Below are 14,368 nucleotides of genomic sequence, written 5' to 3'. Positions count from 1 at the left end.
TGTGCTCATGAATTTTCCTGACTTTCGGTTTCTAGATTTTTCAAATAGGCTTTTGAAAATGTGAAGGAGAAGAGAGGCAAGCAGATTGGATGTAGCTCAGTTGTTTGTACTAGAGCAAATGCACTGTGTAGTTTACTCTGTTTAGTAGAAGCAGCCGAGAGCTACTCATTCTGCAAACATTCCATCAAGATGTGCGGTGTACCAGGAGACTGCCTCTGAGTGAGGGGTTCAACATCCTAACTGCTAACCAACACCAAATAATGCCTTGGTCAAAAAACACATATTTATTGCAGTGTACACATAGCATGCACTGATTGGTGAGCAAAAAGTAGTATTTTATTAGACAGAGAAGAGAAGAGACTAAGGATGAATGCTGTGTGGGGAGTTGCTGTCATCTCTGTGTTCTCCTGCTGCAAGCCCTGTGTCCTATGAGGATGCAAGAGTCAGAGTTGTGAGATCTCAGATGAAGCAGCTTTCACTGTTCTATAGTGGCAAGCTCCATGTACCTACTCTAATACCCTCTGTACTAGAGACCGGGAGCAGAGTTCTTCAGGAGGAGGGGAAATGCATCATGATAGAAATTGTCGGGAGCTGTCGATGGAAAGTGAATAAGGCCCAGAAGAACTTGGAATTTAGAGAAGACAGACACAAATCTAGCGACGTATGCTGCAGTAACCCTCTGATCTTCCCTTCAAATAAAGGTGAGTACTGAACTTTACAAACTTCTTTAATCAAAAAATACAAGACATCTAATGATTATTGATTGGCAATAATAGTTAAATATAATAAAAGCGTGTGGAAACTACATAGCCAGAAGTAAATAAAACAAAACACTAAAGAAATCAGGAATTATAAATTTTGTGTTGTGGGGAATACAAACTAGGCCTAGTGGGAAACTAATAATAACAAGTAACAGCAATTATAGCAATGTATTGAAATATGCTGTATTGAAAATTATTTAAAGTGTATAATTTGTTCTTTTCTGGAATTTCTGTTTAGTGTTTTCAAGCTGGGGTTGATTATTGGTGACTAAAATCTTGAGAATAAAAACTGGAGTTAAAGGAGACTCTGGTACATCTGTTCATCCTGCAATTTAAAATTTAAAGGGTTGCTTACTTTTTCATTTCCTTTGCTATACAAAGTATCCTGACAAAAAGCAGCTTAGAAGAGCAAGATTTATTTTTAGTTTCCAAGTTCAGGTTACAGTCCATCCTAGCAGAAAAGTAAAGGTGGCAGGAACTTAAAACAGTCATATCACATCCATAGTTAAGAGCAGAAAGAAATGCATCCACACATGCTTGTCACTCAGTGTATCTTTCCCCACCCTTATGTAAGTCCAGGGCCCAAACCTAGGGAATGGTGCCACTCACAGAGGGCTGTGTTTCCCATATCAATTAAAACAATGAAGAGACCCCCCCAAAGAACTCCCATGAGCCACTTTATCAAGATGATCCCTCTTCCCAGGTGACTTTAGATCATGTCAAATTGGTAATTAAAACTAACCATCACAGGAGATGTTAATTAAGACAGGCAGGCACCCCAGTGGAGTGATAGGGAAACCAACTCACCCACAAAACTTTTGACCTCAAATTTATCCTGTCTACAAGAAATTCAGGAATAGGAGATGGAACAGAGACTGAGGGAATGGCCAACCAGTAACTGGCCCAATTTGAGACCCATCCCATGGGAAAGCACTAATCCCCGACACTTAATGATACTCAGTTATGCTTGCAAAGAGTAGTCTAGCATGGCTTTTCTCCACCCAGCAGCTGATTCAGACAGATGCAGAGATCTACAGCCAAACAGTGGAGAGAGCTTGGGGACTCTTATGGAAGAGCAGGGGGAAGGATTGCAGGCTTATGAAAGGGATAGGAACCCCACAGGATGACCAGCAAAGTCAAATAACCTGGACCCTTGGGGCTCTCAGAGACTGAAGCACCAACCAAAGACTATACACGGGCCGGACCTAGGCCTCCTGTACATATGTAGCAGCTGTGCAGCTTGGTCTTCATTCGGGCCCTGAACAACTAAAGTGGGAGGCTATCCCCAAATCTGTTCCCATCTGTGAGGTATGGTCTTCTAGCTGGCCTGTCTTATCTTGCCTCAGTGGCAGAGGATGCCCCTAGCCTCACAGAGACTTGATGTGCCAGAGTGTGGGGAGGATGTCCAGGGGGCCCCACTGACTCAGAGGAAAAGAGGAGGAGGCATGGGGAGAAGGATGTGGGAGCAGATGTCTGGGAAGGGGGGCAGAAGTGAACAAGTGACAAAACCAAACCAAACCAAACAACCAACCAAACAAACAAAAAACGGGTGTCAGAAAACTCAAGATCCAAAAATACAGCTTCACACTAGTCAGGGTGATGAAGCTACTCTTCAGCTTGGACATGTTCAGAGTATAGTAAAGTATTCTGCATCCCTCATTGGATGGAAATTATGCTAGGTATTAATGAGACGTAGGATAACTGCTGAAATTATTTATAAATGAGAAACATATTTTGGAAGAAACTGTACCTCCAAGTGCTTAGTAGTTTTGTGTTTTAGATATATGGTCTCTTGTATACCGAGCTCTCTTCTACTTGGGCGGGAGAATGTGAGACCCATTCTCTCAGTCTCTGCTCCAATATTATAGCTGCAGCTGAGGCATATGAAGGGGACAGGGCTAATTCCAGGCAGACAGGAAGGATCAGTTTGGGACAGGAATTCACTAACTCCAGTAGGCTATCTGCAGGAATGCCCTCGTGCTACAGAAATTTATGCATAAGACCTTACCATGTTCTCAATAAACTGCTAGGCTCTTTACAGTAAAGCCATGTGATTTTTTTTTTATGATGTCCCTAGGAATCGGGAAATAAAAAAAAATCATTCTTTTTTTTTATGCTTATTTCACAAACTTTAGTTGACTGATAGATTCGCACACCACACACACACACACACACACACACACACACACACACACGGAATAGTTTGTGAACAAACCAGGGAATAGTTTGTGAAGGTCTGTCTTGTATTATGTTGGGAGAACCTTGTTAATGAGAGCTCACCTTAGAATCAGATAAACAAAGACCTTATGGCATGGGCTTAAATCAGCATTTGTCAGAGTGAGGGTCATGGGTGACTCAGGAGGTTGTGAAATCTAGGGAGTCCCAAACAAAACTTAGAGAAAAGAAAAAAAAAAAAAACGAACAGACAGAAAACACCAGAGTTGTTCTAGGCAGAACAGGCAGAACCAAATAATGGAATTTCAAATGAGTGACACTAACAACCCCGCCCCCCTCGGCCCCCCCCCCGCCCACGGAGTCAAGGCCAAACGTTCTGAAGCACATTTTCCTGAAAGTTCCCTGAGTTGCTTGTTGTGAGGAAAAAGGCATTCAGTGACAAACAACAAACCTCTCAGCATAGTGAACTGACACAGAACACCACTGTAGAGGCATGGACAATACATTATTTGTCAACACTTCAGATCTGCGAGCTTTAGAGTTGGAAATTATCTCCTCAAAAGGGAGAAACAAAACATGGAGTTCCAGGACTTGGTAAAGTCACTTGCTTAGATAGCTGTTGGGACAAGGGAGGCTTCTAGAACCTAGGTCTGTTTGTCCTCCACTATCCTTTTACCTGCCTGTCTGCAATGGTCATGCTTTTAAGTTATGCAACGCTGAGGCTTTTTAATGGATAGGAAATTCATCCCTAGACTTCAAGTGAGGACAGCCCACAGAGCTGTAGGCTGGAGTTGAAAGGGGTAAGTCAATTTAGAGGTCCTTCAGTCCTGAGGGTCTAATCATACTTCTAAGCAATAATTAACTAATTAGCCTAATACACGATGTTCCTGCATGAGGGCACTACCCATACGTTCCTGTAAATGTCCTCCTTATAGGATTTTGACAAGACTGAGCCAACACAGCAATGAACGCAGTGCGATGTATAAACCAGAGTATGGCCTCTCCTTTAGTTCTCTAGGAATAAACAATTTATGAAGTCATATAGCAAAATTAATCACACCTTGACTGGATTGCCCCAACAGGACCTGACTGACTCCACTTCCCTATCTCCAGGTGAAGTCTTGAAAATTCCACCTCAATGTGAGCCTCCTCTCTGGTCTGATCCTGGGTGATGGTGACCCTCCAGGATAGGAGAACTCCCTCCTCGCCGCCCCACCCCGTCCCGGGCCACCCTGGTCTATCCCGAGGAGGTAGGTCTGGGATTCCAGCAACTCCCAGGTCACTGTCCTTTGGTCCCAGAAAACTGCAAACCGCATAAGCCACTAGATAACTTAATCTGGGTGTAAGCAAGAGACCCCGAGGCCTGTGTACTCTAGTGATAAACGGAAACATCCGGTTGAGTCAAGAAAGGGAAGGCGGTATCTTTGAAAACTAATATAAACGAATAAAGGATAAACAAGAGCTTTATTGAGGGAGGCCCCCACCCCTGCTCCCATGCAAGCGTGGGAGGGGACCAGTGTCTGCGGGGGGGGGAAATCTCCCACGTCCTTGGGTTTCTCTCCCGAGACTTTACTCTGCCTGGGTGGGTGGGGGGTGGGGTGGGGATGAGAAAGGCTGGAGGAGGTGATTTCCTCCAGCCCAGGTCCGGTGAGCCGACCCTTCCCCTCCCTCCTCCAGTCGGGCTGGGAGGCGCGCCTGGGACCCTCCCCGCCCCTCGTCCCATCACGGAGACCAAGGGGATGCGGGTTCCAGGCGGCGCTTTCGCAGCCCCCGGGAAGGTGCGAGTCCTGACCCTGCGCCGGGGGGCGCGGGCCCCGCGTGACGTGGGCGCGCGGCGGGAGGGGCCGCCTGGAGGAGGGAGGGGGTGACTCGGTCGCCTTTTTAGCGCCCCGCGGGTCGCGGGCAGAGAGCAGACGGCCCGGGCCCGCGAGCAAACGGAGAGGGCGAGCGGCCCACTCCTCCCTCCTCCTAGGCGGCCGCCTCCTCCCCTCGTCCTCCCGCCCCCACTGCGTGTGCGGCAGAGGATCCAGGGCTCGCGCTGCCTCTTTCTCCCGCTCGCTGGGCTCAGGCTCCCACTTCTCCCCGCCGCTGCGCTCCCGGGACCCGAGCCGTCTCTGCGCTTAGCCTCGGCGGCCCACGGTGCTCCGAGAGCCTCGCAAAAGCAGCTCCGGGGTAGAGAGTGGGACGCCCCGGTTCCTTCCCCTGCTCGGGTCAGCCTCTGCCCGGCTCGCAGCACCTCTGGCTCCCTCACAGTCGGCTTGGGAGGACAGGGTGAGAAGGTGAAGTGGAAAGGACCGACAGGGCACGGGGCCAGGCGCTCAGCTCACGTTGCCTTTTCATTGAGCAAAGCCCAAGATCATTTTTTTTTAAAGCTCTGCACGCCCCCCCACCCCTTCTTCCATTTTCTTTGCGCTTTTTAAAGGAAACTTATTTTGGGGTGCTTTGCGCTGGGGTAGCTGCTTTGCCCAGTAGTTGCGAAGTGCACTCGACTCGTGATGGTGTTCCTGTCACTTTGGTTGATAGCAGCCTCTCTGGTAGAGGTTAGGACATCAGCTGATGGACAAGTAAGTGGAAAATAATAATAAAAAACTCAAACCCAACCTTTTCCCGACAGAGTTCCTCCCCTCCGTCTCTTTCACTCTCCCTTCCTCCCCCTGCCACCCTTCTGGGGCATCTTCTGCGTTCCGAGGCGGCGCGTGGAGGGCCGGGCGCTGCGTGGGGCTGGGGCCTGGGGGGGCTCGCTGAACCGGAGGTTGGACAGCCATCCCCCGGGAGCTCCGGCTCATCACACTTGGGGATTCCCTAGCCCGCGGTGACCAGGAGCGGTCCAGGTGTGAGACTGCAGCCAGATCTCATCCTAGCCCGGCCATCGGCCATCCCCCCCTTTTCGCGAGGGCGCTCCAGGCGCTCTGGCAAAGTTAGGGTCGCAGATCCTGGAGCCCACAGGCTCTCCCCTCCTCCTGATTCGCGGCTCCTCCGGGCAGCCAGGGATAAGAGGTTTAAAGAAGTCCCCAGGCAGGACCCGGAGCTACCCAGCAGACACGTGTCCTGGGAGGACCGGGGCTGGGCTGCAGTTTGACAGTTGGGGAGGGCCTGGGACGTTTCCTGCCCTCGCCTTTTCCGCGGGCAGCCGGAGCTGGAGGCGTCTGCTGCCTCTTCCCCTCCCCCTCCGCACAACTCCTCCTCTTTTTAAAGCTAAATTGAGTGCAGCTCTGGTGCTTTTCGGCCCTGCCCCCACCCTGTGGAAACTCAAGGTGAAACTGATGTTCTCAGAAGAGCCCTTGAAGGAGGCTCAGGCTGGGGAGCCTTTTGTAGTAAATCACATCCACACTGGAGCAATGGGCTCTCAGTGCATAGTTTTGCTGCAAGTTTTTGTAGCCTCTCTAGTTTGCTTGGTCTGACCACGGGGCTTTAAGAGTGAGGCATTCCTCTAGTTGATTCTTGGGATTCAGGCTGCCTCTCACCTGGTGAAATGTAGACACACACCCCCTCCGCGCCCCCCACTTCCTGTCGTGACCTAGTATTGGAGTTTTCTGAAGAGACCATTGAGGGTCACTATTTTACTCCCTTCACAGATACTAAAATTAAAGCTGGCCAACAAGTCCCTTTGTCATATAGTCATAGAATTGGCTCATGTTCCTGTCACAAGAGCCTTCTAGGAACTAAGGGTCAGCCTTCAGGCAGCAACTCCAGTCTCTGGGTCTCCTGATTAGCCAGTTCCCAAAAAGCACTGATGGTAGAAATAACTGTGCAGTGTGATAAGATGAAACCCAGTAACCATTTCTTTTTCTTACTTCCCACCCCTCCTTTCCAGGCTGGTACTGAAGAAATGCTGCAAATAGGTAAGCCTCCTTCTCAGATGTCACCCTTATCCTAGCTGTGAGCTGAGAGCAAAATAAGCCAAAGCGAAAGAATTGTTTCTGAAAGTTTTCTAATTAGTGGTTAAAAGAATGGATAGTCTGGAATCATTTCTACTCTTATGCTTCCCGTGGGTGGCTCCTGTGTTCCTGAGGCTAAATTATAGTGGTGTCAGTAACCTCCCTAGTAGTTCCAATTCTCGAGCATTAATTTATTACTGATTTGGTGTAAACTGCTGGTCTGCACTGAGAGAGTTATAGTGGGGTTGGAACACCAGAGATGTGTAAAGTTAGACCATCAACTTGCATAACATAAGGAGAAACAAATTTAGTTATAACTGAAGACAGTTGTCCAAATGCTAGGAAGAAGAGAAAGGGCTGAAGAGAAAAAATCACATTTGTTTTTGTTGTTCATTTGTTTTTCCTTAAGTTTGGTTTGTCCACACTCTTGGGTGACTTCTTTTATTCCATGTGCTTGGAAATAATTATCTTTGAATATGTAAAATACTATTAAGGCCTTTTGCACCTGGTACTGTGGGGGTCTATTAACTACTCCCATTTTACGGGTAAGGAAACTGAAGTTCAGAGTATGTGATTTGTACAGGTCACTCCAAAGTTGGCAGTCATTTCTTGAACTTGTTCATAATATATTGTGTTTGTTTTGAATGCTCACATTTTGAAAAGCCAGGGTATAATCAACATTCTTATAATACACATATTAAACATTATTTTAGTGTACAGGGTGTTCTGCCAATGACTTGTTATGACAATATGTCTGTTTATGTGTGTGCAGGGCCCAAGGAGGCCAGAAGAGGGCATCAGATCCCCCTGGAACTGGAGTTACAGATGGTTGTTAGCCACTACCATACCATTCATTCACTGGGTACTGTGAGTTGAATTTGGGTACCCTGAAAGAGCACTGTGTGCTCTTAACCACTGTTTTAGATATGTCTCAATTACTGTGAAGAAACAAAATGATCAAGGCAAATTATAGAAGAAAGAGTTTTATTTGGGGCTTATAGTTTCAGACAGTTAAGAGTCCAATATCATCAAGGTCAGAATATGACAGCAGGCAGGCAGGCAGACAGGCAGTCAGTCAGTCAGTCAGTCAGGCAGGCAGGCAGGCAGGCAGGCATGATGCTGGAGCAATAGCTGAGAGCTTACATCCTGAGACACAACCACAAGGAAGAGACAGACTAACTTGGAATGGCATTAGTCTTTTGAAACTGAAGTCCACCATAGTGACACCCTTCCTGCAAAAAAGCCCATCTCCTAATCCTTCCCAAACAGTTCCACCAACTAGGAACAGAGAGTATTCAAGTATGTGAGCCTATGGTGGGTATTTCCATTCAAACCACCACACCATCTACAATAACACATTTTATTTAAATGACTTTAAAAGACAATCTTAGTTTTGGATTCCTCACTATGAATTTTGTATTTTTGAAGTGATAGTATGAGGAACTCCTTATGTGGACAGGATGCCCTCTAATTTCTTATCCAAGTGCTGGGATTAGAGGTACATGCTATCACACTAGGCTGTAAAGTTGATTTTTTAAAAGAGAAAAGTTATCCCTACTACTGCAAACTTGGTTACAAGTTACTGACCACTTACTAAATACCGGGTGTAGTGTTAGTTGCTTGCTATACATTGTATCATCTGATTCTCACAGTTTCAGGATGGGGTAGGTGTGTCTGCTACAGAGATGAAGAACGGGAAGCTTGAGAAACTTTGTTACAGCTACAGCAGCCTGCTGCAACGCACAGTGAGGTCCGCATGTGATAACTAATGGGTGAAACTAATATCCAGGTCCAGAGCTGTGTTCAAATGCCCTTTGACTTAGGATGAGATTATGTTTCATAGACCCATCATGAATTGGAAATATTCTGAGTCAAAGATGCATTTGCTACATCCAGCTTAGGGGATGTAATAGCCTGGTTAGAAGTGCAGCTTCTTGGTATGTCTGTTGATTGGTGATGTTGTCCATAGCTGCTGCATCTGGATACTGCTGCCCAGTGTGTGAGGGGGTTAGCTCTCTTAGTGCTATTCTGACAAGGATCAAAATTCAAAATTGTGTATTGTCTCTTGAGTCCATTTCACTTTTTTAACACCATGGAGCTGTGAAACATTTATATATGCAACATGCATGTGAAGATCTCCTTACTCAGGGCTTCGGTGTTGTGCAGGCTCCCCTCTCCCCACGTTTAGAGTTTAAGTGGCAAGAGCAGAACAGAAGGGAGAATGGTGGCTGAGAAAGCACTGCGAACTGCTGAAGAAGAGACATTGCATTAGTTTTGTGGTGATTGACTGCACTCAGCCATCTGTCTATCTTTTTTTAAAAGGATTTAAAAAAGAAAATCCCCAAGCAAAAAGGAAAAAGAACAGTCTTAGTTTTAACTACTTATCTCATCAGAAGCTCCATTTCGGTACGCAATGAAAAAAATAAAAGATGTTTTAAGATGACCTGTTCTTCCAACTCATTTGATTCACACAGTGAAATGATGTTTATCAGAGAGAATCAGGATGCTCTCATGCAGGAGGCCCAGGATTGACTTCGGTCCAGACCTTTTGTTGGTATCAATTACTTGAGTAGTTCTTTTTGCAGAAAAGAAAGTACTGCAGGTGTGCTTAAACTTCAGCTCAGAGGAGATGAGTCAGCAGCCGGGCAGGGGTGCTCTTGGCTGCTCCTAGGTTGAATTTCTGGAGATTTATATACTATTTGTCTTCCTACTCCTGTTCTGTGCGGGTTCTTTTTGTTATTGTCATTTTATTTACCATACTCTAGTTTAATGAAAGAAACAGCAGCAGCATCATAAAAGATTTTGACCCCCGAATCTTGTGCTAACGAAATATAGCCATCATTTATAGTCAATGAACTGACTCTGTAGAGTGTTAAAAATTCTATATTCCAGAAATCCCCATCCATAGTAATGAATTCTTTGCTGTTTCCCTTTCAAAAGGGACTTATAGATTTGGTAAAGATATACTTCTATGTATATACCTGTTTCTTTCACTAGCCATTCATTTGGAAGGAGATTGTATGTGACAGCCTGGAGACGCTTGTTTGATTGATGACACATTAGGAAAGACGGTTCCAGTCTGTGTATTTATGTATTTATTATTTATATCTATTGCATTACAAATTGGCTAGAGAAATTCCAGAGCTCTGAATGGCTTCTGAGTATGTTTCAGGAAGAGATAAACATAATTTAGTAGTAAACCACAAGCTGTGGAGAAGCTAAATTTGAAAGGAATTAAAGTTTCATATGCTTGCAGGGTAGTGTGTATTCACTCTACAGCTTGATGCTTCTCCGATGGCATATACTAATGCACATGGATCAATAAGTGGAATGTTGCCAACACCCCTGTGGCCTCTCTCCTGCCACCTTCCTGATTCTAATCCCTCAGTAAACGTAAACACACCCCTGATTTTATAACAGGGCTAGATTAATTTTGCCTGGCATTTCTTCCGTTTATAAATGAAATCACACCATATGATACTGTAGTATATGGCCCAGGATGCCAATTTAAAAAAAAATCTATATGACATGTCTTAGCCCACTAGAGTAGGAGAAGGATTCTGTTTAGGTAGAGAGAAGGCAGTTTCTAGTGGAGGTAATGACAGGTTAGAATACGTTAGGTTTCTCACCTGTGTAGTGTCTCACAGTTGCTATGGCTTCTCTCTTAGCCAGTGGGAAAGATACATTCTTGGTATGAGGGGAGGTTTGACTCATTCTAGAGAAAATGGGGAAATAGATTTTAAATTCTGATCTTTTTTGGGATCTCTTTGTTAATAGAGAAACTACCTACCCCGTTGCCCAACCTGTGCATGCTGAAGTATATTTGTGGAGGTATGGTCATATGTGACTCATGAGATCATCAGCATGTTTCTGGCGTCCATTGTAGAGATCTTTCTTGTCTGACTCAGCACATGATCTTAGTGGGATTCGAAGGAGTAATTGTGGGCATCTGGCTGGCTGGCTTAATTGGGTTAGGAGGCTTGCTCCGTGACACACGAGGGTTAGGAAACAATTATAGTTCTGTGGAAATTGGAAAATCTGAAAAAAGAATCCCCAGTCTCTTTGTTTTGAAGCCATCCCTTTGTGATTCTCTGAGTGTCGCTTGAGGAAGGATGATGGTATTGGATTAAGCTGATTTTCCTCGGCAACCCTTGTTAGAACTGGGCCATGTTTATTTCTCTCTGCTCTATGTCTAGTCTTCAGTTGCAAAATCCATTGCATCTCATCCTTTAGAAAGTGTCTTATCTCTGTTCAGATACCTCATTTACTAAGAAATAATTTGTCATCACTGGGATGTATCTGTATATATCTTTATGGACAATTTTCAGAGTTCAGTGGGAGTCACTTAGCTAAGGGTTGACATGGAATATGGAGGCTCTGTCACTGCTTAGATTGTGAAAGCAACAGCACTAGAATTAAGACGGCCATATCTGCCGATCAGTGGTGGCACATGCCTTTAATCGCAGCACTTGGGAGGTAGAGGCAGGTGGATTTCTGAGTTTGAGGCCAGCCTGGTCTACAGAGTGAGTTCCAGGACAGCCAGGGCTACACAGAGAAACCCTGTCTCGAAAAAAACCTAAAAAAAAAAAAAGATGGCTATGTCTTGGTACATAAAGCCATGCTTGGTACCTCAAAGATGTGTTACTCAGTGATTAGATGTCATAGGCAGGGCATTATTACATTGGGATCTATGTTCTGGATTTCCTTAAACAAATGCTTTTGTTCTGTGACTTTCTTCAAATTTCGTGAGTCCTCAAGAAAATGATGAATATGACAATGGCTACCAGTTATTCGTTCAGTGCTATGGAGGCATCTTGTGACTACTTTCATACCACAGAACACAGGGACCTTGGCTTGTTCATTTTGCATGCTTTTCTGCCCATGCTTTCTGCCATGGCCAGTTGAATTTTATGTGCAGCTTTGGAAGCTCTGCTTCGGTTTTCCCTACGGTCCGCTTGGGATCGTTGCCCTATTTTCCTACTCCCCCTTGTAACTGAAGATTGCTGTTGCTGTTGAGCCGAAATTTTTCTTGCCTTTGCTTCTGCTGTTCTCTTGTTACTGTCTCAAATCGTCCTTCAGTGCTCAGAAATGTTAAGAAAACCCTCAAGGTCACCCCCGCCTTAGGATGACGAGCTTTAAACATTTCTTTGCTTGTGAGAAGCCAACTCAGACTGCCTTGGAAATCCATTAGGGACGATTCCAAATGGCCTGGTAAAATTCTGAGTGGTTCAGAGATGAAGAATTCGGTTCTATCACTTGGACTGTCTACAGGGATAATGTCCACGGAACTCATTCTTTTGGAGAGAGGCTTGCCGTTAGTGGTGGAACTTCTTAGGAATTCTGTAATGGAATAGAGGTCAACTTTGATTCCTCAGTGTTTATTCCTAAATCACACTGATGCCTCTCCCTGCAGGCTGTCATTCTTTACATATGATTACATATGATTACATATGTAACATGTGTGCACCTTGGTTACCTTCTTTACTGTTTCTGTGTTCTCTGGAACTCTGATAATCGCCCAAAGCCTGAATAACTGACAGCTCAGCAATTTTTTTTTCACTTGTCTTTTAATTGCAGTCTTTTAGATTCAATTCCGGAATCTGAAAGCATCAATATTACAGTTCTAAGCATCTTGGATAAGGAATGGTTAACCTGTACAGGCAAAGTTGATACGCAGTCTAGTTGGAATAATTGACGTGATGTATGTTTATATGAAGAAAAACTGGTTTAGTATGTTTGTTTTTAATACCATTACAGACTTTTTGCAAAAGTCATTGACATCATAATTGTCCACAACTTGATAAGTCTTTTTTTTTTTTTTTAGGGTGTCTGCTTTCCCATAGAAATGAATGTTGCCACATGGTGTTCTATATAGGTCATTACCTGCATGTCAAATGACTCCTTTACAAAAAGCCCTAGAGGTTAGTTATTAAGCAGACACACTTCATCTATTTTGACAAATGGCTTTTGAAAAAAAAAGTATGAAATATACTCCTTGCAATTTAGGAGTAAGTTGGCTTTTTAAAAAATTTACTTAATTAATTTTGGCTTTGTTTAGATATTGGAATACATTTAAAATATTTAAGGGTCTCTGAAAGAGGCAAGGTATTTACCATTTTTGTTGTTGCAAGTACCCGATAGACATGAACAATTCTATAAGCGTGATTTTGTTTTTGTCATTTTATTGTCACTTTGGGAAGATCTATAGACTAGCTGGAGAAAAGAGTCAAAATAAAGTTCAAGACTTACATCCTCAAAATGGATTGTAAAGCATGGGGAGTTTCCGAGCACAAGGAGTCTCCCTTCTCAGGTGTAATTGATCCATCTTAATTTCCCAAGTAACTGTGCCTGATCTTGCTGACTAACTGTAATTCCTAAGACAGATTTTGTGGTAAAATGTCATCCTCTTGTTTATAAAAATGACTGCCACAAATTCAGCATGATAAATCTGGGTGGACTTTAGACAGATTACAAGCAGCTTGAAACAATATAACCTGCTCTTGAATGACTGTAAAACAAAAATGTTTTTTGGGAAACTTGTAGAAGAGCAAATCCAACTTAAAAAAAAAATATTCCTCAATTCTGTTGACTGTAATATGAGAATAAATGAAAGCAATGATTCAAGTTACTAATTAAGCGATTCAGAATTCTTTCTTTCACACAGAAAAATCTCTTTTATATATGCAAAGTCTATTCTGATGGCTCGCTGGTCCCCTGCATCTCATATTATCAAGTGGTCAGGGGACAGGCTGTGTGGACTGTGGTGTAAACCCTGACAGTATCGCACTTTCCCAAGGGTCACTGTCCTACATTGTACGACAATGTGCTATGACCATTCCTTGCCACTTATTACTTCCTACAAGTGTGATAGTTTTATGAAGATTCCTAAAATCGTGTCCCATGGTAAGCAAGCCAAACCAATGGCTGTTAGTATCAGAATGTCTTAGATTTGTACTTAGAAAACCATTTTTTTTAAAAAAGTTATTAATATGCAAAAATATGACATTCCAGTGTCCTAATAAAAATCCACACATTTACTTAAAGGGGTATTTCATTCTATTTCCCACACTTAGGTCTGCTGCCCAACATGCATTTTCAGGAGCATCAGCTTGCTGTACCATGTAAACTATCCAGCTATTTAGCATACCATGTGATGGCTCTTTGAGAGTTCTAACTTCACATGCTATCTTCATGCTGATTTCTCAATGCAGGGTTGCCAAAGCCACTGAAGTATAGCAGCAAAGGGAGTTGAGTAAGGAACAGGATAAAAAGTTCTTGCATCTGGATTTCTTACTAGCCATGTTTGTGGTAAGAAAGGAGTCTTTCTTATCTGAAATTCTCATGACCAGACATGTTCAGATTTGAGTTTTGGGGTGCTATACTATTTATGTAGACTTATCTTGCTGGCTATTCCTAACCCAAACATCTCAAATCTGAAAGTTTGCAAGATTGTGAAACTTTTGAGTGTCATGTTTGTTAGTTCTCAGTGAATTTATGGGTTGTGAGCATATCAGATTTGGAATATTTACTAGGCTCAGTTTTTTCATCCCTCTA

General features: G+C 43.9%; 1 protein-coding gene across 2 annotated transcripts in view; it reads left to right on the top strand.

Annotated features, from left to right (window-relative positions):
• The first annotated feature begins 4,980 nt into the window (after positions 1-4,980).
• Adamts3 (ADAM metallopeptidase with thrombospondin type 1 motif 3) overlaps positions 4,981-14,368 on the top strand; it is a 215,308-nt gene continuing 205,920 nt past the window's right edge. For both annotated transcript variants that reach the window (XM_028752617.1, XM_028752615.1), the window contains exons 1-2: positions 4,981-5,500; positions 6,751-6,778. In XM_028752617.1, coding sequence (XP_028608450.1) covers positions 5,432-5,500; positions 6,751-6,778 — 97 coding nt within the window. In that variant the 5' untranslated portion in view covers positions 4,981-5,431. The remainder of the gene's footprint in view (positions 5,501-6,750; positions 6,779-14,368) is intronic.

Source organism: Grammomys surdaster, unplaced genomic scaffold (genome assembly GCF_004785775.1).
Source record: "Grammomys surdaster isolate TR1022 unplaced genomic scaffold, NIH_TR_1.0 125928, whole genome shotgun sequence".
In the NCBI taxonomy this organism is placed as follows: Eukaryota; Metazoa; Chordata; class Mammalia; order Rodentia; family Muridae; genus Grammomys; species Grammomys surdaster.
This window is presented reverse-complemented; position numbering and strand designations above follow the sequence as displayed.